At 43.6% G+C, this 26,885-nt stretch overlaps 1 protein-coding gene across 2 annotated transcripts in view; it reads left to right on the top strand.

Moving 5' to 3' along the window:
• Positions 1–22,315, top strand: part of NPHP1 (nephrocystin 1) — a 33,352-nt gene extending 11,037 nt beyond the window's left edge. For both annotated transcript variants that reach the window (XM_083433050.1, XM_083433051.1), the window contains exons 13-20: positions 1,611–1,721; positions 3,102–3,184; positions 14,035–14,111; positions 14,657–14,756; positions 15,619–15,731; positions 18,934–19,007; positions 20,482–20,526; positions 21,803–22,315. In XM_083433050.1, the coding sequence (XP_083289176.1) occupies positions 1,611–1,721; positions 3,102–3,184; positions 14,035–14,111; positions 14,657–14,756; positions 15,619–15,731; positions 18,934–19,007; positions 20,482–20,526; positions 21,803–22,081 (882 nt within the window). In that variant the 3' untranslated portion in view covers positions 22,082–22,315. The remainder of the gene's footprint in view (positions 1–1,610; positions 1,722–3,101; positions 3,185–14,034; positions 14,112–14,656; positions 14,757–15,618; positions 15,732–18,933; positions 19,008–20,481; positions 20,527–21,802) is intronic.
• The last annotated feature ends 4,570 nt before the right edge of the window (positions 22,316–26,885 follow it).

The following is a 26,885-nucleotide window of genomic DNA, read 5'->3' as shown; positions in this document are numbered from 1 at the left end:
CCTATTTGCTGTGCTAAGAATAAGATGAGCAAATAGCACCTGGGAATAATTTGGAACAGGAAAGCTGCTCAGGGCATTCATCCCCCACCCTCATCACCAGGGGTCAGCAAACTTTTTCAGCAGGGGGCTGGTCCACTGCCCCTCAGACCTTGTGGGGGGCCGGACTATATCTTGAAAAAAAATGAACGAATTCCTATGCCCCACAAATAACCCAGAGATGCATTTTAAATAAAAGCACATATTCTACTCATGTAAAAACACCAGGCAGGCCCCGCAAATAACCCAGAGATGCATTTTAAATAAAAGGACACATTCTACTATTGTAAAAACACGCTGATTCCCGGACCGTCCGCAGGCCGGATTGAGAAGGCGATTGGGCCGGATCTGGCCCCTGGGCTTAGTTTGCCTACCCATGCTCATCGCTCACTTGCTTTGCATTTGGCACTAAATAATCACAAGTTACTTGTATGTGCTGAAGGAAGTGCCATGGATTGTTCAGCAGGTGGCAGTGTTTCTTCTGAATCAGTGTTGAAATCACACAGCAAGTGGGAGCTTATGGGGCTCCAGAAGCAGCTGTCTGCAGGCAAATGCTTCAAATATGAATTTGCCCCTTTTAAAAAATTATATTGCATCTCAGTATTAACTTTACTGGATACCCCTGTGGCGTTGTTAAATTGTTTATCTCTGGGTATATTTGCTTGTTTCTTTTTGATCCACATATAGCAGTGGAAAGCCATGATGTTATGACATTGTGAGCACCCTCCCTGCCCCAACAGCAGCCAGCGAGGAAAAATGCATGATGCATTTCCATTGCCACACATTAGTGGTGAAGAGAACTCACAGGGTTGCCATTTTTGACAGCACCCATCCATTCTTCATCATATCTCCTTTTGTCCTTAGCTTGTCACAGTTCATGTGCAGGGGGAATTTGTTGAGTGAAAGGAAGGCATTGAAGAGGTGCAGAAACCTCTGTCATTAAGCTGAGCTTTGCTTGCTTGGAGCACCAGTTTAGAGTATGAACAAGGGAAGAAGGCTTCAAGAGGAGCTGCCTTCAGATAAGAAGGACACTGCAAAATGGATCTTCTTTGGAAGCTGGTGCTTATATCTTTGTGGAAAATAAAACACAATGCCCTCCTGGTTGTTGTGTAGCTTGCCGACCACTATAGCATTGAGTGTGTATTCCCTGGTTGTATCACTTAGTTGTGTGCAACAATTTCACACAAAACTAGGTGGCACTATAGCATTGAGTGTGTATTCCCTGGTTGTATCACTTAGTTGTGTGCAACAATTTCACACAAAACTAGGTGGCACTATAGCATTTAGTGTGTATTCCCTGGTTGTATCACTTAGCTGTGTGCAACAATTTCACACAAAACTAGGTGGCACTATAGCGTTTAGTGTGTATTCCCTGGTTGTATCACTTAGCTGTGTGCAACAATTTCATACAAAACTAGGTGGCATGTAAATATAGTGATTGTTGGTGATGCTTGTGATTTAATTTAATAGCTTATTTCTGAAAGGAAACGGAAGAATTCTATTGGTGTTTCAAGGGAATCTTGAAATAAAATGCTTAGATATATTTGCTGCTGCTTCTTTTTTTACATTTTTAGGTCACTGGCATCTTACCTTGCCTGCTTGACGGTGATTGTTTTATTAGATCCAATTCCCCATCTCCGGACATAGGCATATTATTTGAACTTGGGATCACTTACATTCGGAATGTAAGTTCTCACAGGTGATTCAGTGCATGAAACTATTAGAAGACAGGCTGTCTGTTGGTATTCCTTTTATATACAAAGAGCTTGGCATCATAAACCACGGGAATGAAGTAGAAGTCGGTTTCAGTATCACAAGAATGCCAACCTCCCATTAGGACCGGCACATAATTTATTAGTATGAATTGCCATTATCCTGCTTGGTGATTTGGCTGGCTGATTGTTAAGCTGTGTATACTTGAGGTTAAGGTTAATAAATCAAATTTATTTGATAAGACAAAAGTCAAAGTGATGGTGAAGACTACCAGCCTATATTTTTTACCTTCCTTTTTGGGGTAGCTCATGAAATATTGAAGGGCACGCACATTAAGAACGTAAGAGCAGCCCTGCTGCACCGGGCCAAATGCACATTGAGTCCAGCATCTTGTTCTTAAAGTAGCTCACTAGTTACCTGTGGGAAGCCCACAAGCAGTGGCGGAGGAAGCCGCTCAGGCACCTGGGGTGGTGCAAGCTACCCATAGGGATGGGACACACCGTGGGGCCTCTGGAGTCTGCCTGCCTTCTCCCATTCAGCTGCCCTACAGCTGGGGGGTGGGGGGAGGCAGCAAGCAGATGTGTGGCTCGGGCATGCTGCAGGCTCCGCGGTGAGTACCGCCTGGCATTTTGTCACACCCTTCAGGGGTGACACCCGGGGCGGACCACCCCCACCGCACCCCCCCTTCCTTTGCCATTGCCCACAAGCAGGACTGGAGTGCAGTAGTGGTCTCTGCATTTGCTGTTCCCACAAACTGGTATCCTGAGGCAGACTGCCTCCAACTGTCCTATTGTAATCATTACTGGTAGCCATTGATAGCCTCATCCTCCATGAATTTGTCTAGTCCTCTTTAAAAACCATCCACGTTGATGGCCATTGCAATTATTTTAACTCTGCACTGTGTGAAGTAGTACTTTGTTTTGTCTGTCCTGAATTTCCCTAACATTTGGTTTTATTGGATGGCCTTGTTTCTCTCTGGTTAGCCACTGAACCCAGTGCTCTATTATTGTAGAGATGACCAGTCCCTGAAGATTGCATGAAGAAAATACAAAACAGGGCTATCTGTGTATGCAAGCTTGATTGCCTTGCTGATAGCTGCAACCACTAAACCAATTCCATTCCTTTAGCTGCATTTATTGGTACAATCAAACCCACCTAGCTTTGAGTGGCAGGCATTGATTTAGGGTGATGGCAGGGGGGAAGGAAGGAGAGCCTGCCATTGCTGCTTCAGCTGCACACATAACACAGATAATGCGGGAAGAGTGGAGCGGATGGACCCAAGGGCTGATTATGTCCAACTGTTCTACATTTTAGCAACCTGGATAATTAGTTTCATCCACCTTATTTTCTAGTCAACAGGTGAGAGAGGAGAATTAAGCTGTGGCTGGGCATTTCTAAAACTTTTTGACTCCAGCGGACTTCCAGTTTCCTCCAAGTAAGTTTCCTTTGTGATTTGGGGAGGTGAAATATATAAAGATACATCAAATCCATAGGGTTGGTTTATTATGTGTTTATTGCATTTATATCCCACCTTCCTCCAAAGAGCTCCATGTGGCATACATAGGTCTTCCCCCTTCTCACATATTTGATCCTCACAACAACCCTGCCAGTTGAGTTATGCTGAGAGAGAGTGACTGGCTCAGTGAACTTCATGGCTGAGTTGGGATTTGAACCCAGCCCTAGCCTGACACTCTAACCATTACACCACAGTGGCTCTGCCTGCTTGGTTTTGCCTTCCGCAAGTTATCTGCCAGAGGTGAAAAAATGTGTTGCATCGGTTAACTCCAGAAATTTCAGCAGTCAAAGCTGATGATGTAACATCACAGGGATACTTGGTTTTGAGTGTCCCTCATATGGTACTACTCAATAGCATTCATGAGCCATTTCATGCTTCACCTACAATACAAATCTCCTGATAAATATTATTCAGAAATAGGTGTGAAAGTTCAGATGCAGCTTCCTGGCACTTGCCATGTGTCTCCTCTGTACGGCTGGCATTGTGACAGACACCAGTTTGCAATGCAAAGTGTGTGTAGACCTGATGGGTGTTTGATTGCAGCCATCACATTGTAGGAATCTCATGTTTGGACCAATAACCACCCACGTTCCCCAGAATCCTGGCAGTTCCAGAAGGCAGCAAGGTGCCAGTGCAGATGCCAGGGTCTTGATGCTGCCACAAGGTAGAGTGAGGAGGTATTTGGAAGATGGCTGTAACCGTCAGACAAAGGCTTGTAGTTGTCTCATCTTAACTAGCCCTGTGTAACTAAGATGGAGTAGGGGAATAATGAAGCTGCCCATTAGTTAAACTGCTGAGAGTTGGTAGGGGAGGTTTTTTAAAACAGAGATTGGCATGTGCCTTGCTTCATATAGGTCACCTGGTGGAGAAGACTTTTTGAGTGTGCTCTTAGTTTGCATGCCTTGGTGGGTCGCTGCTTGTCTGTTACTCAAGGGCCCCCAAATACTGAAGATGGCTGGGCTACCAAACGATTGCTGTTAAAATATGGCAGCCTTTTTCAGTCTAGGAAGCTGTCCTGTAACAAGTTAGGCAATTTTTCTATCTAGACTAGAGTTGCCTATACAGATTGGAAGCAGCTTTCCAGGGTTTCAGACAAGAGACCTATCCAGTTCTACCCGAGGATGCATTTGCTTCCTGTGTTGGCATTTAGAACTTTGCTACTTACCTTGACTTTTGGGGGAGCATTTAAAATATTAAGTTGCATTGCCAGGTTTTCCCCCTCAAAGTTGTATGGCAGCTGCTTCACCTCCTAAGCATTTCAAATTCATATTCTTTATTATGGTGGTCCACACACCAATCCTGAATGCTAGTTTGCAGTTGCTCCTGTTTAACATACAGGGAACTGAGGATGAGAGAGACCCCCCTTTCCCCCGCAGGCCACCATTCCCCTTTCTCTCCCCCCTCCCCCCGTCCTGAGCCACTCCAGGGAGGGCTGTAAATGATGTCTTGGTGGAACAGATGAAACTGGAGGAGGATCAACAGCCCCTCTTCCCAAACACACAATTGGAAGTGTTTTCTGCTCCCACATTGGAGCTCTCTGGATGCTGGCCATGGTGACGTATCTCCTGGCTCTCACTCCTATCCTGCTGCTATTTCCCTAGTGCCTGCCAATACTTCCCCATAAAGCTTAAAAGAAATAAGCATAGCAGATAAAGATTCAGTTTAACAATATTCATTTCACAATAATACTACATTGCTTTATATCAGAAGCACATAATTGCAAATGCATCTGCAACATTTTCCAGATTTCACATTCTTTGCCAACAGAAACAATTTTTTTTGCCATGGGGGGGGGGGAATTCTAGCAAGAGGAAATCTGAATTGCAACAGGCAACTTGGCTGTACACCAGGATCACAATATCAGTGAAATTTACTCAGCGCCTTGGCTAATGCTCTCAACTAACTATCTGTTGCATCTTCAACTAAGGAGGGGGAAGCTGTGGCCCTCCAGATGTCATTCAGCGCCCATCAGTCCAAGACAGCGTGGCCAATGGTTGGAGATGATGGGAATTGTAGTCTTCACAATTAGAAGACTACAAGACAGTGTTAGAAACTGAGATAAGAAAGCTAGGCGTTAAATAGCCCCTTAAACCTAGATTATGGGCGCAACAACGGAATGTCTCGGTATGCTTTTTATAACAAGAATACAAAGCTGAAAATGAGTGAACTGCAGCTAAAATATTATGTTCATTTTTGACAGGGTCCAGTCCTTCCCCTGCCCACCCCTCTAATATTCTTAAGAGGGTCTCTTCCCCAGTCTTCAGAGAGTAGCTGGAAGTGGGGAGGCAGAAAAAGGTTCTCCTTTCCTTCCACTCCGCAGTTTTAATCTGAAATCTTAGGCGCAGTTCTGTGCCCAGAGTTCAGAAACTGCTCCTGCCAATGAAATTCCCTGTTTGCAAAATGCACCTAGAACAATGGGAGTTTCGAACACTGGCTGCAGATTCCCCATCCCTTGCTGAAACCTGTACTCAAATCTCCCACTGGGTTCAATAGGACTCCTAAGTAAGCGTGATAGAAGCGCAGCCTTGAAAGTTACAAATTAACACACATTCATCTCTTTCTTCCTCCAAAGTTCATTAAGGCCAGCTTTAGTGATGTTTACTTAATATAGCATTACGTACGCCACTTTTTTTTTAAAAAAAGAAAACCCTTTTCTATGCAAGGCAAGGCAGGGCCAAAACTGACTAATGCTAATTAACGTCTTTTGCCACCCAAGCATTCTTGCCATTTCTGCATTCCAGGAGCTCGGCTCACAAAAGCTGTCCTTGAGAAGAACATTTCTGATCATACCACAGATCCTTGAGCTGGGTTTGGATACTGCCCCAAGACTGACTCATTGCTAGGCTTGTACTACATGTGTCTCATAGCCTGGGTGAATACTGAAACTTGATGTCATGTGATGTGTATGCAGCCTGTTAACTTGCCCCGAGACTGCTAAGCTTGTTAAACAAGTCTCACCCCCTAAATGATTTTAAAATGTGCTTGGTTTATTTTCAAAACTTGAAGCGGGCCCAGATTTTCTTTTCTTAAAACAACAACAACTTGCCTGTGGACTTCCTTTATGACTGTCTTAGCCGTCCTTTCTAGTATCATTTCCACAGTCCTGAATAAAGCTTTCTTTAGCTTTGGCAAAGGGACTAAAATAATCTGATGGTGTGCCCCCTCCCCTGTATTTTATGCTTAATACAGTTATTATAATTATTTAATTGCTTTAAAATATTGACCGTTTGCCAGCCTCACAAGGAAGGCTGCTCCTTTTTTTTTGAAGCTGCCTTATACCAAGCCATTGAGCCATCTATGAAATTTTATTAACACTTTTCATAACACAATAGAAAAACAAACCAATCTAAACAAAAACAAAACAGCAACAACAACAAAAAGAAGATAGAAGAATGCAAAGTCCTTCCTCACAGGTATATCTTAACTTTTGTCCCCGACAGAAAAAGGTTAGCCCTCCCAGCTCTCACCTGGGAGTTTCCCATTCTTCCCCCAGCCTCTTGCCCTGGAAGACCACCCCTTCCCTGCAAGGAAGGCTGTTCTTGAGAGTCCATTCTACGCGGTTTTTTATGTGCAGCTTTACGCATTTTACAGTTTGGACATTTTCCCTGAGGATCATAATCCTATGGCAGAGATTGCCTTTCCCCCAAGCTGGTTGCACTGTGTTGTGTAATGAGGGGGAGGGGGGGCAGAATGTGATTCTTATCCTAGCAAGCACAAGAGTAGAAGGCTGTTGTGATGGCGTTGTGCTCTGCAGCTGTCTTGGGCTCATATAACTGGACACTGTCTGTGCCTTGAATTGTGAGGAGTGGGAGACACATCCCTCCCCACACCTCCCCTTCATAGTATCGTCATTTTCTTCCGGTTTTCCTCCCAAGAGCTGGAGTGTTTGTGCAGCCCTTAAGAATCATAATTCAATGTATTTGTCTCCCAAAACAAGATTGCCCCACAAAGCAAGACTACCCATATCCATTGTGTGGAAATTCCACTAGTGGTACAGGATGGGAGTACATATAGTCACCTGGTACCTAGTAGGCAAGGGATGCCGGTGGCACTGTGGGTTAAACCGCAGAGCCTAGGACTTGCCGATCAGAAGGTCAGCGGTTTGAATCCCCGCGATGGAGTGAGCTCCCGTTGCTCGGTCCCAGCTCCTACCAACCTAGCAGTTCGAAAGCACGTTAAAGTGCAAGTAGATAAATAGGTACTACTCTGGCAGGAAGGTAAATGGCGTTTCTGTGCGCTGGTTCACCAGAAGCAGCTTAGTCATGCTGGCCACATGACCCGGAAGCTGTACGCCGGCTCCCTCGGCCAGTAAAGCGAGATGAGCACTGCAACCCCAGAGTTGGTTATGACTGGACCTAATGGTCAGGGGTCCCTTTACCTTTACCTTACCTAATGGCACTTAATAAGCAATAATCTATGTAATATAAATGGGTGTGTGTGTCTGTTTTTCATGGTGTGTGGAGACCTTTACCACAGGTGGGGAGCTGAGGTTAGTGCCTTGCCCCCATTGGACCCATGACAAATGGGGCTTGCAACTGAAGTCCCAGCTCTGTGCTGCAATGAAATCCCACTTTTTGAGTCGCCTGCAAAACAATATGTACTGTATCAAAAAACCCACAATCTCAGTCTTCAGTAGGCAGCATTGTTACCTACAAAATGAAATGTAGGGCTGCACAATAATGGGGAAAGAACCCAATATATGGTAGAAAAAAAGTCTTGTTTTTAGAATATTAGATACATATCTCTTCTTATAATTCATCAGTGGCATCATCGTTACTTATAGAATCTGGTCCAACCCCTGGCAATTCAGGAATCTCAACATGCAGTCCCTCATCTAGTTTGAAACCCTACCGGACCCAGCTTAGCTTTGCAAATCTGTTAGTCGTATTATTGCTCTTTGTGTATCTTGGGTAATTTCTGCTACAACAATAAGAAACCTGCAGCCAGAATCATTAGCCCTTTAGAGGAGAGGGCAGAACTGGAATATAAAACATTTTTGCATTGCTGAACTCTTTCTCTGAATTCCAAGTTTGTATTGTTTCCGCTGCAATGATATGATGTGCTTATGAAGCTACACTTGCGGCCAGATTACCAAGCTGCAGCTACTGTGTGTGATGACTGGCACACAGTGAGGTGAACACCCATTTTCACATTGTGGCTTCTCTCAAATCCCCTGTTGAAAGTTGGCAGGAACAGAGAGGATGGGCAAGATGTTTCATTTGCATTCATCACTAAGGCTTAGGGAACCAGTATACCAGTACAGGAATTTCCACAAAGCATGTAATTCATGTCCGTCGTTTCCAGACAGGAAATCATGTTGAATCAATCAATTCTTCAGTATTTTACTTGACGAGAACAGTAGCCAAATTGAAACAACGCAAATTATAAGGTGCTGCCTGGCCAAATGATGAAAAGTTTTTAAAATATCTCATTCTATCCAGAGGGAGGTTAATTAATATTGAGCTGTTGTCGTTTATATTTTTATTTCCACCCTTCCTCCAAGGACATGAGGGCAATGTCCTCACAACAACCCCGTGAAGTAGGTCAGCCTGATAAATAGTGAGTGGTTCAAGTTCACTCACCATGCTTTGCGACTGAACAGAGATTTGAGCACTTATATTATTGTCCTGGGACGCGGGTGACGCTGTGGGTTAAAGCCTCAGTGCCTAGGGCTTGCCGATCGAAAGGTCGGCGGTTCGAATCCCCGCGGCGGGATGCGCTCCCGTTGTTCGGTCCCAGCGCCTGCCAACCTAGCAGTTCGAAAGCACCCTCGGGTGCAAGTAGATAAATAGGGACCGCTTACTAGCGGGAAGGTAAACGGTGTTTCCGTGTGCGGCTCTGGCTCGCCAGAGCAGCGATGTCACGCTGGCCACGTGACCCGGAAGTGTCTTCGGACAGCATTGGCCCCTGGCCTCTTAAGTGAGATGGGCGCACAACCCTAGAGTCTGTCAAGACTGGCCCGTATGGGCAGGGGTACCTTTACTTTTACCTTATTATTGTCCTAAGTTGGATGAATCCCTAGCCGGAATTAAGATTGCGGGAAGAAATATCAACAACCTCAGATACGCAGATGACACAACATTGATGGCAGAAAGTGAGGAGGAATTAAAGAACCCTTTAATGAGGGTGAAAGAGGAGAGCACAAAATATGGTTTGAAGCTCAACATCAAAAAAACGAAGATCATGGCCACTGGTCTCATCACCTCCTGGCAAATACAAGGGGAAGAAATGGAGGCAGTGAGAGATTTTACTTTCTTGGGTTCCATGATCACTGCAGATGGTGACAGCAGTCACGAAATTAAAAGACGCCTGCTTCTTGGGGGAAAAGCAATGACAAACCTAGACGGCATCTTAAAGAGCAGAGACATCACCTTGCCAACAAAGGTCCATATAGTTAAAGCTATGGTTTTCCCAGTAGTGATGGTTGGAAGTGAGAGCTGGACCATAAAGAAGGCTGATTGCCGAAGAATTGATGCTTTTGAATTATGGTGCTGGAGGAGACTCTTGAGAGTCCCATGGACTGCAAGAAGATCAAACCTCTCCATTCTTAAGGACATCAGCCCTGAGTGCTCACTGGAAGGACAGATCGTGAAGCTGAGGCTCCAATACTTTGGCCACCTCATGAGAAGAGAAGACTCCCTGGAAAAGACCCTGATGTTGGGAAAGATGGAGGTCACAAGGAGAAGGGGATGACAGAGGACGAGATGCTTGGAGAGTGTTGTCGAAGCTACCAGCATGAGTTTGACCAAACTGCAGGAGGCAGTGGAAGACAGGAAGGCTTGGCGTGCTCTGGTCCATGGGGTCACGAATAGTCGGACACGACTAAACAACAAACAAAAGTTCAGTTCTATAGCTATTATACCAGCCTGTTCCTCCTGCCCTTGAACTGTGCACCATCTGGTCATTATAGAACAACTGTTTAGAAACTTGTGCCTGAGCTTTGATTTTTATTTCTTCTTCCCTCCCTGTCCCTTTCCCCTTGTATTAATCATATGCAGCCCATCTCACTGGGTTGCCCCAGCCACTCTGGGAGGCTTCCAGCAAAATATAAAAACACAGTAAAACATCAAACATTAAAAGCTTCCATATACAGGGCTGCATTCAGATGTCTTCTAAGAGTCATAGAAGCATCCAAGGCAGCTTATGTCAACAATTCAATAAAAGCAGCAAGTAAAATATTAAAATAGAAACAGGAAGCAGCAGATAATACAAAAACATCAGGAAGTCAGGGAGAAAAACAAGCCCAAATCAACCATCCCTGTAGGGGCAAAGGCCAAAAGTTAAGCAAGGACCATTTTGTGCTGGCAGCTTAATTTGAAGGAGACCTCCACTTTATAGCCCAGCAGCTACTGTAGGATACACGACAAAGCCCAGAAAAGTGGTACATACTCTGTTTTAAGGACCAAGTTAAATAATGTTTTGGCAGGCATGGGGCTCATTTTTGCATTTGTTGTTGTTATTGTTTAGTCATTTAGTCATGTCTGGCTCTTCGTGACCCCATGGACCAGAGCACGCCAGGCAGTCCTGTCTTCCACTGCCTCCCACAGTTTGGTCAAACTCATGCTGGTAGCTTTGAGAACACTGTCCAGCCATCTCGTCCTCTGTCGTCCCCTTCTCCTCGTGCCCTCAATCTTTCCCAACATCAGGGTCTTTTCCAGGGAGTCTTCTCTTCTCATGAGGTGGCCAAAGTATTGGAGCCTCAGCTTCAGGATCTGTCCTTACAGTGAGCACTCAGGGCTGATTTCCTTCAGAATGGATAGGTTTGATCTTCTTGCATTTGATGGGACTCTCAAGAGTCTCCTCCAACACCATAATTCAAAAGCATCAATTCTTCAGTGATCAACCTTCTTTATGGTCCAGCTCTCACTTCCATACATCACTATTGCATTTGTAAATACAGACAAATAAGTGGTGCAAACGGGTGAAATATCTATGATTTGCAAATTCAAGCATGCATGTTCATCATCTGATTTATACAGAGACAAGTAATGATTTGCATGTGTGAATGAGCCATCACCAATCTAATGTCACATTCAGAACTTTCCTGTTGCCTCAAACCCGACACTCTTCAGTGCAGTCTTTTCACACATTCAACTGCAAGTCATTGAGTGATGAGAAATAAAGGGATGTATATATGTGTGCATGAAAAGGATCCAGCAATGCTGGGAATAAATGTGGGTTATCTGTCTTTCAGATAATTTTGGCTGCAAAAGAGCAACATCTCAAACTATTCTAAATTGGAGGGGCCCTGGCTGAGTGTCCATATGATGCTTCTGAACTTGGAAGCCAGTCCAGTGTATCTTTAGGATGTTCTGTTCATCCATATCTAGAAACTCAAAGCTGAAGGATTCCTTTGTCATAATTTGACTGCCTTTTATCTGTAATTGGGACGCGGGTGGCGCCTGGGTTAAACTAGGACTTGCCGATCAGAAGGTCAGCAGTTGAATCCCCACGACGGGGTAAGCTCCTGTTGCTCGGTCCCTGCTCCTGCCAACCTAGCAGTTCGAAAGCACGTGAAAGTGCAAGTAGATAAATAGGTACCTCTCCGGCGGGAAAGGTAAACGGCATTTCCGTGCACTGCTCTGGTTCGCCAGAAGCGGCTTAGTCATGCTGGCCACATGACCCGGAAGATGTACACTGGCTCCCTCGGCCAGTAAAGCGAGATGAGCGCCGCAACCCCAGAGTCGGCCATGACTGGAACAAATGGTCAGGGGTCCCTTTACCTTTATCTTTACCTATCTGTAATTATGTGATCACTAGAAAGATACAAAATTGGCACAGGGTTTCTGGGCATTCTGTGCAGTTTAGATGAAAAACCAAGAGGAGGGAGCAGATGAGTCACTTCTGCGTGGAGAAGTGAATTGTACAACAGCACTAGAGGTGAACAGGTCAGGATGGAATTCGAAACAGTAAATTTAGCACCAGTGGTTCCTGCCTTAAATGACATTTGTGAATGCGCCCAGGATGTATCTTTGACCCCAGAGAAGCTTTTCAGGTAATTTACCTGATGATAACTTGAGAGCCACAACCCAGAGAATTGTACAAGTGTCTGCATGCCCAAAACTTTTAGTTTCCCACAGGGTGGATTTGATTTAAATCAAATCGATTTAAATCACGATTTTAATCACTAGTCAGTAAGACTTGATTTAAATCATTTTTTTTAAACAGAAACACTCGTTCTTGCTACTATAATCTTAATATTGACAACCAGATGAAGGTTTCATTTTTGGAATAATAATTTTTTGGAGTAGTTTTTACAGTTATATCAAAAATTACTGATTTGGTTATAGTATTAGAAATACATGGACAGATAATTATGACATTATTGTGAGGTTTAATATGTTAACTGTTTATATTTGATCAACTTTTCTGCTGTACTTTAATGGAAGGAGAAAAATAATCCTTTCCTTAATAATAATTTAAACAATTTAACTAAATAACATTATAACATATGTATCCATGTTTGTTAACTGATGTGGTTAAACAGTTTTTAAAAAATCAAAAACTTAGACTGAGTTTTATTACACATGAAAAACTTAAAACAAATCCTTATTTCCTGATGAATAGCCTTTAGACTATAATGTAACTTAAATAGAAAACTATCTTTAGAAAGATTTTTCTCCAAAAGCATTTTATTTTAAAAATCCAATTTAAATTAAAAAAAAAATCAATTTAAAATTTAAAAAATCAATTTTTTTAAATTATTTTTTTTAAACCATTGGTTTTTTTTTAATAAATATTTTATTCGATTTTACATAAAAGACGACAAAGCAAAACAAAAGCAACAAACAATACACCAAAAACATACAGAATTACACTTTTTTTTACAGAATTAGAACTTTTTAAAGTTCTAAACCATTGGTTTTTATCCACTCTGGTTTCCCAAATGATAACCCTTCATGAACTACTTTGGAAATATATGAATATTTCCAGAGTGGCTTGTGATACACCTGGAGCGAGCAATTGTAATGTATAAAAGCAAAGCATTCTGTTGAGCAAAAGTTCAACAGTTCAAAAGTTGTGGTGAGTGGGTCTTAAGCAGCATTCTCAATCATTGCAACCTTGCAGTGGTATGGTTAGTAGAAACACTTTGTTTTAAAAGGGGAAGGAATTCACCCCAAATTATTAGGATTTGTACTAATCCACTTACCCAGGTGGGATTCATAAACCGCCAAATAACACGTGAAAATGATTTATTGGATGCTGTTTTTATTGGTTAATATACCTCTCAACCTCTGGGATTGCCTGGTTTGATGGTCTTTTATTGGGTCATCTTTCATAGGACAGCATCCAGTAATTAGTTTCCATATATTATCGGGAAGTTCTCGATGCTTGTTTTGAGTGGGTTTGTGCACACCATAGTTGTTTGGTACAAAAAGTGACACCATATATCTCTTATCTGTCTCTCCATCTGACCCACTTCTACAACTGACAGGAGGGTCATGCCACTGGTGGCCATACTGCTTTACAAAGTACAGATTCATAAAGTCTAGAATTTCTAAAGGCTTATAAAAAGAGAACTCTGTGCTATTTAGGGAAGACATATTTTTATGGAACCTTCCATGGATGCTTATCAAATCAAGCTGTTAATAATTTTTTTTTGCACTAGGTATTTTGTTGTTGTTGCCTTCGTTCAGAAAAGGCGAAATACGAAAACGTGTGATTTGCACAAAATACCTTTTGCAGCTTCAGGAAAAGGCACATATTTCTTTCATTTTTCATCCATGTCAGAAAAGAACCCAGGTGTCTGTGTTTTGTGTATTTTTCAGAACGTATGAGCTGCTTTTGAATGGTGGGACTCCCTACGAAAAGGGCGTTGAAGTAGACCCGTCGATTTTGAGAAGAGGTAGAGCTTATCTTGTCCCTTATCTGAAACTGAAAACTATTTTGTATGCCCTGTTGTCAGAAATCCTCCGTTATTTTATTATTTATTTATGAAACGCATGATGTTGCATAAGCACTGCACAAGGTTGAAACACAAACGAAACAGGCACGTCCATGCCAATCTAAGGAAAGGAATTCTAAATAAGCAGTGTTAAAAGTGCCATTGTGTGACTGTGGAAACACTGATTGCCAGATGGAAACATGGCTGTCAACGCCAAAGAGGAAAAGAAGGGTTTTAAGACATTTTGTTTAAGGAAGAAGTGTGATTGGTGTTGGAATAATTAGAATTTTAACTGCAAAGGGGAGGGTGAAAAGTATGACTTAATGTTTCTGATTTGGTCCTACTCATTAAAGTGAGCCACAGAGATCAGAATGAGAACAGGTAGAGATAAACAGATGGAAAAAGTGCTGGATGCAGAAATAAATGAATTACGTATTTGAGAACACTTAAAAGAAACCCAAGTACTGATAATGTTTGATTCTCTGCTTTATTTCTTTTTGCTAAAGCCAGTGGCAGTGTTTTCCATAACATGATAACACTGAGGAAGCAGCCTCAACTTCTAGTGAAACTGAGGTCATTAAGCACCAACTCCAGAGCAATATTGAAGTAAGTGAGCAAAGTTTGCAGTTTTCTTATGATGCTTACATTGTTGTGTAGCTTTCGTTGAGGTGTAGCTTTCTCTCATACATGAAACAAGTGTAAAAGATTTTGGCTGTATAATTTAAAAAAATTAGGTCCAAACTTGCAGTAAAGCTCTGTTATGAATGTGACAGGCTTCTATCAACTATCAAATATTAAATACTAATGCATGTCAGCTGCCAGCCTTTCTAAATACTATTGCATGTCAACTATCTAATGCAAAGTACCGGAGGAGAAAGAACAGTGTATCCCAAATGGTGAAATAAAAGAGGAGATAGAACTATAGTAAATTGTAGTTTGAAGTAACATAATGCAATATTTTGATCAAATGAAAAGTTTGCAGATTTTAATGTTTTTTAAGAAAATGCAGGGATTTCTTCCCTCCACCCTGTTCCGATGGGAGAGAATAGGAAATGCCTCTTCAAAGAAAATTTGAAAATAGAAATCTGATATTTTTTACTTAATGGTGCCTGCCTAGGAACATAGAAGTTGACCCAAATTAACTTTACACAAACGAAAAAAGTATAGAAGGTAAAATTCATGCACCTTACAGTGTTGGACCTTTTAGTATATTGTGTAGTATACCCTAGAAACAGAGAATATGTCCCTTTCCCGTGGTTAGGGCTTGAGTCACAAAACTGCAATTTAATGTGTGAATTGCTTACTAGCCAAGAAGATTAAAGCAGTAGTTCACAGCTGGTCAGAATAAAGTCCATCTTAATACTACTGCATTCAGAAATCTTGCATGTTAAGATGTGCTAAAATATTTCAGGAGTAATTTTTACTGACAACCTTGTTTTTATTTGCTTTTTTTAAAAAACAACAACAGTCTGCTACCAGAAGTATTAATTGGCAGCATGAGCTATATACACCTTTTATTATTTTATCGTCAGATTCTTGGTGATGTGCTCCTCCGGGACAGACCTAACATGCAAAATGCAGGTAAGGAAGTCTGGTAATGTTTGGGTCGAAAAAGCAGAAGCTGCTTTCTGTGCTTGCCATGTGTGTGAGAGAGGTGTCAAGTAATTTCTTCTTTCATAAAGCAGGAGAGGGCCAACTTTAGTTTGGCACAGTCTGCTCCACCAGTGCCACCTCCCCCAAACCCCATGGTTCAGCAGTTCATGTTAATGAATGCATTCTCAGGAACTCTGAAACAGTTAAAGAAGTGGCCCTCAACCCGCGCTCTTCATTAAGTGCAGAGGTAAAAGGTAAAGGTAAAGGGACCCCTGACCATTAGGTCCAGTCGTGACCGACTCTAGGGTTGCGGCGCTCATCTCGCTCTATTGGCCGAGGGAGCCGGGTCATGTGGCCAGCATGACTAAGCCGCTTCTGGTGAACCAGAGCAGAGCACGGAAACGGCGTTTACCTTCCCGCCAGAGCGGAACCTGTTTATCTACTTGCACTTTTGCATGCTTTCGAACTGCTAGGTTGGCAGGAGCAGGGACCGAGGAACGGGAGCTCACCCCGTTGTGGGGATTCGAACCGCTGACCTTCTGATCGGCAAGTCCTTGCTCTGTGGTTTAACCCACAGTGCCACCCGTGTCACAAGAGCAGAGGTGGTTATTGCAAAAATGCCCTACCCGGCACTGCAGTTCGTTTGCAAGAAATCCAAAAATTAGCAGGGGTTACGTGTTCAGCTAGAATCTGTGTTCTCTCTGTCACTCTCCTAAAAATGCTTCAGGTACAAGGGCACAACAGTGGCTCAGTTATGGATGTGATGCTAAGCCAAACTGTGGCTAAGTGTGCAGGTACTTGTCATAAAAATTGCAGTCACTTTGCTCTTCTGGTTAACATGCTACTCTGGGCTGGGCCATGGTTTGGCTTAGTGTTATGTCACTCATGGTTTGGCTTGTGGTTTGTCACAATCCAGGCTATCTGTGAGCAGTAAGCCAAGAACAAACCTTGCCTAAATCCTGTGGTTTTCTGGTGTGTGACAAACCACAAGCCTAGGTTCAGACATAGAACAAAGAGCCATAATTATTAGTGTGAATACCTGTATCCTCATGTGTTCATGCTTGGCCATGGTTTCGCTTAGTATCATGCATGAACCAGGCCAGTGTTTCTCAGCCAGTCTGGGTATATTTAAACAGCATGGGAATGACATCGTTCTGTCAGCAGCAGTTAAAGCACATCCCTGCACAGTAAGTCAACATGTCCCTGACAATCCCCAGACATTTTCCTATGTTTATGTCTTACAAATACATTTCCATTAAAGTGAATTAAGGATGCAGCTATAAGAAGTGTTCCCACTGGAAATTAGCAGTGCATTTTCCATGGAATCATGTGATCATGGTATGGATTTCTGATTGTGCCTTGATCTTTCCCTGTTTATTTTTAAAGGTATTGTGTAAACTTCATGTTTTAAATCTTAACAGGAATCCTCATTTAAACAATAATGTGGAACTTATATTTTTTCCTTTTTATAATTCAACCTGTTAAGAAAGGTGTAGTTAAAAGTCCTGAGGCAAGGGAATGCATGGCCTACCTCAAAAACATTTATTTCCCCTCCTTAACCTACCTCCTGTTCATCAAAGAAACATATTCACTTCTGCTCAGGGAGAGCAGGCTTCCTCCAGAGTTGTTTTTTGTACTTTTGCATTCCTCCTATTGTAACATGCATACTACTTGCTGTGCCATTGTCACCTCTGTTGTGGCAAAGGAGTGCTAGGTGTTGGAGTGGAAATCAGTCTGAGTTTATGACAGGGTTTGGTGGCTTCTGGAATGCGCATTGACACAGCGACAGCCAGGGTTTGGTGGAGAGGGTGTTTCGCCTGAACGAAAGGAAGTGATGCATCAGAGTCTGGTGGGGAAACAAGGCTCTGAGAAAATGCTTTCTGAAAACTGGTTTTGGAAAATCCACTGAATTCATGGATGAGCAGAGATTGGTCCCATGCCATCTGGTTCTTTGTCAATGCTTGGAAGTGTAAAATACCTAATTGGTTGCAGTTCCTAAGTGTAAATTTCCTGTGGTTGGAACCTTTGTGTAGAAAACCAGCAACTTAAAATGCCTGCTTAAAAGCTCTTGACAATATTTGCACTCTTTCCCAGTTTATAGCACATATTGTGTTGCTCACGGCATCTGGTATAGGCAACAACCGTTTTAGGAAAATCTGATATTTGCGTGACCATGCACACACACATCATGCTGAACTCGGAAGTGTATTTATTTATTTCATATAATTTATATACTGATTGATTGTAAAAAAACAACAACAATCCTCCAAGTGGTTTACAAAGTAATAAAACAATAAAAGCTGGAAAAAATCTCAAGCATGCTTTAAAACCACAAAGTTAAAATACTAAAACAGATTAAAGCTACTTCAACTTAATTTTTTTTATGACGCACATATAAGTGGAAACCAGCATTTCAAAATGAACTGGATGCTTTTACATGGCTGTTATTTGCAATGATTCTAACCCACTTTAACCTTTCAACTGCAAGTGTTGGAGGGCCAGTTCACAATATGGGGGCCAGCCAGTTCTCAGCTTTACATTTTGTACTGGGGTATAAGTTTGTGAATAAAAAACATTTGTATCTCAGGAAGGGGACATGCACATAGAATTGATACATGACACTCTTAACCCCCCCCCCAAATCAAAACCTTCAGAAATGGTAACCCGTCCCAATTGTTTCTACCAGACGCAGGAGTGATACAAGAGCGCATGGCTATTGTCCTCATATCATATTTATGGGATTTTTAGAAGCAAGCAACCTAAATAAATTTTCATGCATACGTACAATGAGCTCTACTCATGACCATAGAACTTATAGGCTGCCATAAATAAAACATGGCTCTTTACAGAAGCTTATAGTCTTAAATTAAATATTGTAGAAGTATGTTCTGCTGCTACAGGTAATCCAGTCTTTGTGATATAAAATACTGCTTTGGCTATTCCCCACCCACCACCCCAGGATATTATTTTTGTGGGCAACTCAACCACATTCTCCCTGTTTCTCCACATTCTAGCCAGCATTTGTGTGTGTGTGTGTGTGTGTGTGTTCTAAAAAGTGTCTTCAGTGGATGTTCAGAATCGTGAAAGGCCAAAGCTGCCGTTTACATTCTCCCGTGAGTTGTTTCTGCCTGGCATTAAATGCTGCTAAAGCTTTCCCAAATAACAAACACCTTTTCAATCTCCCTTGCAGATTTGATTGGCAATCCAGTTTTGGCAACCTTCCCCAAACTCATGGAGCAGCCTGATCTCATGGACGCGCTCAGGGTGCGTGAAACGTATTGCATCACTAATCCAAAAGGACAGCTTTGAAAGCCTCTTTCTTTCCGGCATGGGAGGATTGAACGCTTTTGCACGCCTCCATCCCACTGTTGTGTTCAACAGCTGCTCTGACGATGCTAAGCTTAGGTCAATAATGTGCTGAAAGCAAAGCAAACAGAAATAGAAGTGAAATGCCCAAAGCCTTTGGAAAGAGGTGGCTTAGGAAGGGCTGGAATGCAGCAAAAGGGTGTGGTGGTGTGTTGAAAGAAAAATTCCGAGAAGTTTGACTTTCCTACAGTCATAATGGAAGGAGTGATTTCTGCCAACATCTCTGGTCATCTAACATGATTACGAATCCTCTGGGGAAAAGCTAGAAGGCCAGATCCTGTTTAGCTCCGTGGGGGCGGGAAACAGATTAAGAGAACAGATTTAGTGGTATTCAGATTTTTTTTTTTTTAAAGATGTGTTAGAAAAGGGGTCTCCAGCCTGGTCGCTGCAATAGAGTAACAGAAAAGAAAAAGATAAATGGTTTGGATCCAGACTTTGCTGCTGCTGCTGCTGCTGGATGAAAGGGAGGTGACTTCTGCTGATTCCCTTCTTCCCCCTACAGCTTCCAGCACTCCCCCAAAATCTGCTTTAGAGGGCTGGAAAATCGTCTAGAAAGATGGTGGGGCTACAGAGGAAGGGGGAAGTCAACAAAAATGGCTTCTTCTGCTACTGGGAAGCCTCTACTGGATCAACCCTCTACTGTTGATAGAAGGAGGCTTTCTATATGATGCCAAAGGTTTGATTCAGACTCTATTATCCTTAGAGCAGAAGAACCACTGGAATCGGTGGGACATAACTTTCTCATGTCTAATGCAAATCCCATGTATTTCACTGGGTTTGCGTGAAGGATAATTGAGTCTGAATCCAACCAATTGGGTTTAACTTATCCCCAACTTTGATTTGGGTTATACATTGAAAATCACCCTCGACCCCCCCCAAAAAAACTTTAAGAACCGTTCAGTTGGGCATAAACCACCCATTCTCCTCCTTCCTTGGAGATTTTCAAGGGAAAGTCGCAAAGGCAGCTCCAAGGCAGTGTGGTGTAGTGGTTAAGAGAGGTAGTCTCGTAATCTGGGGAACCGGGTTCACATCTCCACTCCAGATGCAGCTGCTGGGTGAACTTGGGCTAGTCACACTTCTCTGAAGTCTCTCAGCCTCACTCACCTCACAGAGTGTTTGTTGTGGAGGAGGAAGGGAAAGGAGAATGTTAGCCGCTTTGAGACTCCTGAAGGGGAGTGATAAAGCGGGATATCAAATCCAAACTCTTCTTCTTCTTCTTCTTCTTCCATCTCTGAGTGGTTGCGATTCATAATGATTTTCTCATCTGCATCTCTCTCCACAATCCTTTTATTCCGCCACTCTTTGCTTGCATACGAAGTGTCTCAAAACTTTGTGCAGAGCCTCAGAGTTATTCATTCATTCATTCCTTTAGAGTGCTTGGGCAGAGAAGGAAAGCACGCTGAAGAGATCTGAGAAGGTAAGGAAATAAAATCACTTTCTTCTGCACACAAAATATGTTTTAAGCATAATTATATATTGAAGCTTCATTCAAGCACGGGCGTGAGCAGGGGGCTCCCAGCTTTGGCTCAAGAGGACTGCAGCTCCTGCTTGTACTTTGCTCTAGACCTGGGGAGGGCCACCCTTGCCCCAAATCCATTGGGAAAGTTCTTCACTAATTCTGCGCAATGGTGTATTTCAGTTTTGGGGTGGGATGGGGGGGGGGCATACTGCCGTAAGATTCTTGTGCAAACCCAATAGGTCCTCATGTTGCCATGGGCTTGTGCTGCTAAGAGCAGAAGGCTGAAGAATTGATGCTTTTGAATTATGGTGTTGGAGGAGACTCTTGATAGTCCCATGGAGTGCAAGAAGATCAAACCTCTCCATTCTGAGGGAAATCAGCCCTGAGTGCTCACTGGAAGGACAGATCTTGAAGCTGAGGCTCCAATACTTTGGCCACCTCATGAGAAGAGAAGACTCTCTGGAAAAGACCCTGATGTTGGGAAAGATGGAGGGCACAAGGAGAAGGGGACGACAGAGGACAAGATGGTTGGACAGTGTTCTCGAAGCTACCAGCATGAGTTTGACCAAACTGCGGGAGGCAGTGGAAGACAGGAGTGCCTGGCGTGCTCTGGTCCAGGGGGTCACCGAAGAGTCGGACATGACTGAACAACTAAACAACAACAACAACAAAGGATCTTTCTCATTGGATTTTGTGCCAAGCAAAGTGTTGCTGCCCCACTCTGTCTGCTGTGCGCAGGATAGGGCAGTAGCTGTGGCCCAAGCCTGAATTTGTTTCTTAGTGGCTAGGCCACAAGGTGAGATCAAGCTGGCCGTCCAAATCTGATGCATCTATCAACCCTAGAGCCTCAGTTTAAAATTGAAGGAGCAAATTTGCATGCAGCGGCTGTCAACTGTTGCGGCGCCGTGAGGGTTCAAGGTGAACCATTTTGACATCACAACAGCTTATCTGAAGGCTGGATCTGAAGGAGCACTCATTTATCTTTCTCCTCTGTTTAGCTGCTTATAGTTGGCTTTGCTGGTGCTTTAAAGAATTGGTTTTCCATTTTACTGATGGTTTTATAAATCTGTCTGTCTTACTTGCAGCAGTTATAACGTGATTGGTGGGGGAGGGGAACAGACAAGGCTGCATCAACATGAGGTGACTCGTGGCAATTCCAGCGCAAGAAAATGAATCCAATTTTAGGAAGCCGTCAAATAGTAACACGTTTCATTTATTTCCTCCTCCTCTTTAGAGAGATCGGGAATTTTTGAAGTCTGTATTCGTCCTGGTGTACCACGATTCTGTCTTCCCCCTTCTTCAGTCTGTGTTCCTCCCAGAGTACAAGTGGGCAGAAGAAGAATCTGAAGGCACTCGCTGGCGGATGATTGCCGACTTCTTGAAGAAAAACCGAGAAAGGGATGGCGCTCTGTCCTCTCTGCTGTCGTCAGAAGGCCTTCACAAAGCCTTTGATGTCGCAGAAATAGCATATGATTTTCTTGGAGAGGCTAGGAAGAATAATCCTTTAGTATGAATGGACTTTAGTATGAATGGACCTCTTCCAATCGCCATGCCAACGCAAATCAATTAAACATAATTGATGTTCTGGCCAAAAAAGACATATTTTTATATTTGTATGTCATTTTTATAAATACATTGTATTAGTATTCTATCTTTTTGTATTCAGATATGTTGGCTTTGGCTACTTTTGTGTTTTTTTAAAGAAAAAATAAAGTATGTAAACATATATTTTTTAACTTTGATAAAACTTTTCTGTATCGTTTTTTACTGGGTTTCCTCAGGACAATGAAACTTATTGTTCATTCTGGAGCTTGTGTAACAGCAAATGCTGCTGTATTGTACTTGCTTGCGGAATGTTACCACTAATCTTTGATATTTTACAAGAAAAGCAGAAAATGTCATAAAATTCTAACTTGTAAATCTAAAAAACCCGGTCCCATTTCATTTTGATGTAAATGTAAGCATCGATTCTATCATGAGTTTTGCTTTGAACATATACCAACACAGCTGGGTGAACGTCATGCCAGCATTTACTAGTAACTGGTGGAACTGAATATGATATTTGGCCACCTGCCAAGGCCTCATGGTTATTCTTGAAATGTACTGAAATTTCCCACTGCCCTTCAAAATTGCGTAAGAGTTACTGGCAAATGTCAGCATTTACCAAGTTTTCAATATGCAGTCACCTTATGGAATCTTTACTGTGGCTCTGAGCTGAGTATCGGAGGGAAGATAATAGACCAGTTGATTTCTAACACTGTGATGCTACCAGGGAGTGTATGTGAATGGAAGCACAGTGTGGAATCCTGCCCTGCTCCAGTATCCCACAACCCATATTCCTGCTGTTGTTGGTTTATCCTGCTAGGAACAAACATGGCTAAGAAATACTGTTGCTGCACATGAGTTCTTTATCTGGGGTGTACTAACTTTTTGGTGTCATCAAACATACAGCTTCACCAATGTGAATAGAAATGCTGGGGCAGCTTTTCAGACTGGAGAGAGAGATTTATACAGGCGTGTGACTCCCCCACCCCCAAATTTATGTGCGATTGACTTGTGTTTACGCATGGCACCAGGAAATAATTCATTTCAAACCCAGAAATGGTGGGAGAGAGCTGGAGAGTCCTTGTGGCTCACGAGGAGACCCTCCCCAGAGTTTGAAGAGGATGTCAAGGCGGAGGAAGCCCCGAAAGAGGAGGCGCAGCAGGGCTTTGTTTACACCAGGGGTTTGGAAAGTTTCTGAGCACAATTCAAAGTCTTGGTGCAGACCTTTAAAGCCCTAAACGGCCTCGGTCCTCTATACCTGAAGGAGCGTCTCCACCCCCATCGTTCTGCCCGGACACTGAGGTCCAGCGCCGAGGGCCTTATGGCAGTTCCCTCACTGCGAGAAGCCAAGTTACAGGGAACCAGGGAGAGGGCCTTCTGGTAGTGGCACCCGCCCTGTGGAACGCCCTCCCTTCAGATGTGAAGGAAATAAGCAGCTATATTATCTTTAAAAGACATCTGAAGGCAGCCCTGTTTAGGGAAGTTTTAAATATTTAATGCTGTATTGTTTTTAACTCTCGATTGGGAGCCGCCCAGAGTGGCTGGGGAAACTCAGCCAGATGGGCGGGGTATAAATAATAATAATAATAATAATAATAATAATAATAATAATAATTGTGGCTTGGGCCGGTTCATGGTCCTGCAGGCGTGCATAGCTTCCCGTTGGCTGCAGGACCTTCGTGCAGCCAATGGGAAGCCGGCCAGCATAGCGGAAGGCGGTCCCCTGTCTGCTCCACGCCGGTTTAGCACAGCGCATGGGAGCTGACTGATCGGGCGGCAGGGGTCCCTGAGTGGGCTGTGGGGGTCCATGGGCCGGTTAAACGACCCCTATGCGCCGCTTGTGGCCCATGGGCCTTAGGTTGCCGACCCCTGGTTTACACTGCTCAGCCTCTCCCCCACAACTGATGTGCGGGGAAAATTCAGCAGCTGCTTTCGCCTGCGTCCTCCAGCCTCCTGCCAACCACAGAGCTTCAGTTCTAGCTGTCGATATTTTTGGATCAGCCCTGAGTGCTCACTGGAAGGACAGATCCTGAAGCTGAGGCTCCAATACTTTGGCCACCTCATGTGAAGAGAAGACTCCCTGAAAAAGACCCTGATGTTGGGAAAGATTAAGGGCACAAGGAGAAGGGGACGACAGAGGACGAGATGGTTGGACAGTGTTCTCGAAGCTACCAGCATGAGTTTGACCAAACTGCGGGAGGGAGTGGAAGACAGGAGTGCCTGGAGTGCTCTGGTCCAGGGGGTCACGAAGAGTCGGACACGACTAAACGACAACAATTTTTGGTGTGGGTTGAAGAGAGCACGGCAGAGAAGGTGTTTAAAGGGTGCTTAGAGAGTGTTCCCCACTTTATGCGATTTCACTTATGCGCACAGGGGTGCAGAACGTAACCCCCACAAAAGTGGGGTATGTGTGTGCTTGTACATTACAGTGTGAGCTGCCTTAGAAAGAGCTCCCTGGATATTGTCAGCATCAATCACATTGAAATGAGTGAGGCTTGAACCTTCCAAGGGGCATGGAGATTGGGCAGATAATTCACAATGCAATTATTTTTAGATGCTTCCTTAATGAGCCCAAGACAGGAATCTGACCATGGCACCTAAGCGGAGACGAAACTAGTTCAGCAAGGCCAACCAGCAATAAGTCTTTTTGTTGGATGTGTTCCCAGTCAATTAACAACAAGACAATGGAGTTCTTCAGAAAGGCACGTCAGTGTTGCCCTTAAATTGTTTAGAAAATGCGCTGCTGTTATGTTAATGAAAGGCTTGACTCAACCCCAAACGTTAAATATATGTCTTCCTCTTTCCACACCAGGGTGTGTAGAGCTTGCGTGGCTAGGATTACAGTCCTCAAGGCTATAAATTTCCCTATTAGTTTGGGGGTGCTTCACACATCTTTTCCCCACAGGGTGCTGTGGGGGGTGGAGAGTGGGGGGGGGGGGGAAAGCACATGCGCTCACTGAATATTCTGGGTGTGCATTTGGCTCTAAAACAGGCATAGGCAAACTCCGGCCCTCCAAATGTTTGGGACTACAATTCCCATCACCCCTGACCACTGGTCCTGTTAGCTAGGGATGATGGGAATTGTAGTCCCAAACATCTGGAAGGCCGGAGTTTGCCTATGCCTGATCTACAACAAGAGCTTTTAGTCTCCGGTACACAAAGCAAAATGGATACTCGTTCAGTGCTCATGCCTGATGGGTGTAATAAAAGAAAAACATGTGTTCTCTTCCTTAGAAAAAGGATACCCAAAGTGATGGGCCACAGCATGTTTAAAACAACAAAACTTCATGAGAAAAATATAATTGTTTAAAGGACAGGTGCAGCCAAATTTTAAATACCTGTGTTGTTATTGCTGTCTGGCCATGGGCTGTCACCACTCATTGCAGTAGTAAATAAGGAGCTGAACCTGTTGGCCTGGAAAGGAGACAATCAGAGGAGGTCTGACACTCCATTCTCCTTATTTTTTTAAATAAAAATATAAATACCATATATCCTAAGGGATGCAGGTGGCGCTGTGGTCTAAACCACAGAGCCTAGGGCTTGCCGATCAGAAGGTCAGCAGTTCGAATCCCCGCGACGGGGTGAGTTCCTGTTGCTCGGTCCCTGCTCCTGCCAACCTAGCAGTTCGAAAGCACGTCAAAGTGCAAGTAGATAAATAGGTACCACTCTGGTGGGAAGGTAAACGGCGTTTCCGTGCGCTGCTCTGGTTCGCCAGAAGCGGCTTAGTCATGCTGGCCACATGACCCGGAAGCTGTACGCCGGCTCCCTCGGCCAATAAAGCGAGATGAGCGCCGCAACCCAAGAGTTGTCCGTAACTGGAACTGACTGTTAGGGGTCCCTTTACCCTTTACCTTTAAATACCATATATATACCCCGTGTGTGTGTGTGTTTTGCAGCCAATCTCACTCCCCACCCCACCTGTCCCCATGTAAAACTACCTTGGGCAAAAGATTCTTGCATTGCAGGGCAGCTTCGCAATTCTATGATTCTATGACCATACAAAAAAGTTAAAAACAGACATCAATTAACCATTGTGGAGAGATGCCTCCCTAACTGCCTCCTCATATACCACAGGTTGTATAAACCTGCATGCTTTGACTTTTTGGCCTAGACTTCGCTTCCGTTAAAACAGTGGAGGCAGTGACCAGGAAATAAATAAACCACACATTTGATTTTTATTGTTATTAAGGACTGTAGCCAATGTCAGTCCTACTCAGAGTAGACCTACTGCACACAAGTAACTTAGGTTCATTAATTTCTGTGGGTCTCCTATGAATATAGCATAGTTGGATACAACTCTCAAGGACTATAAACCCCTTCACTGTCGTCTTTGCTGTTTTTGTCACTGCTTGGAATAATGCTTGCTGAGTGGTAGTTGCCATGGGTAGTAGTAGTAGTAGTAGTAATTTATTATTTATACCCCACCCATCTGGCTGGGTTTCCTCAGTCACTCTGGGTGGCCTCCAACAAAAGATTAAAAATACATTAAAACATCAGTCATTAAAACCTCCCTAAACAGGGCTGCCTTCACATGTCTTCTATACAGCAGATGGTTGTTTATTTCTTTGACATTTGATGGGAGGGCGTTCCACAGGGAAGGTGCCACCACCAAGAAGGCCCTTTGCCTAGTTTTCTGGAACTTGGCTTCTCGCAGCGAGGGAACCGCCAGAAGGCCCTCAGCGCTGGACCTCAGCATCCGGGCAGAACGATGGGGGTGGAGATGCTCCTTCAGGTATACAGGACTGAGGCTTTAGGGCTTTAAAGGTCAGCAC

The sequence above is a fragment of the Podarcis tiliguerta genome, assembly GCF_965153285.1.
Source record: "Podarcis tiliguerta genome assembly, chromosome: 3".
Taxonomy (NCBI): domain Eukaryota; kingdom Metazoa; phylum Chordata; class Lepidosauria; order Squamata; family Lacertidae; genus Podarcis; species Podarcis tiliguerta.
This window is presented reverse-complemented; position numbering and strand designations above follow the sequence as displayed.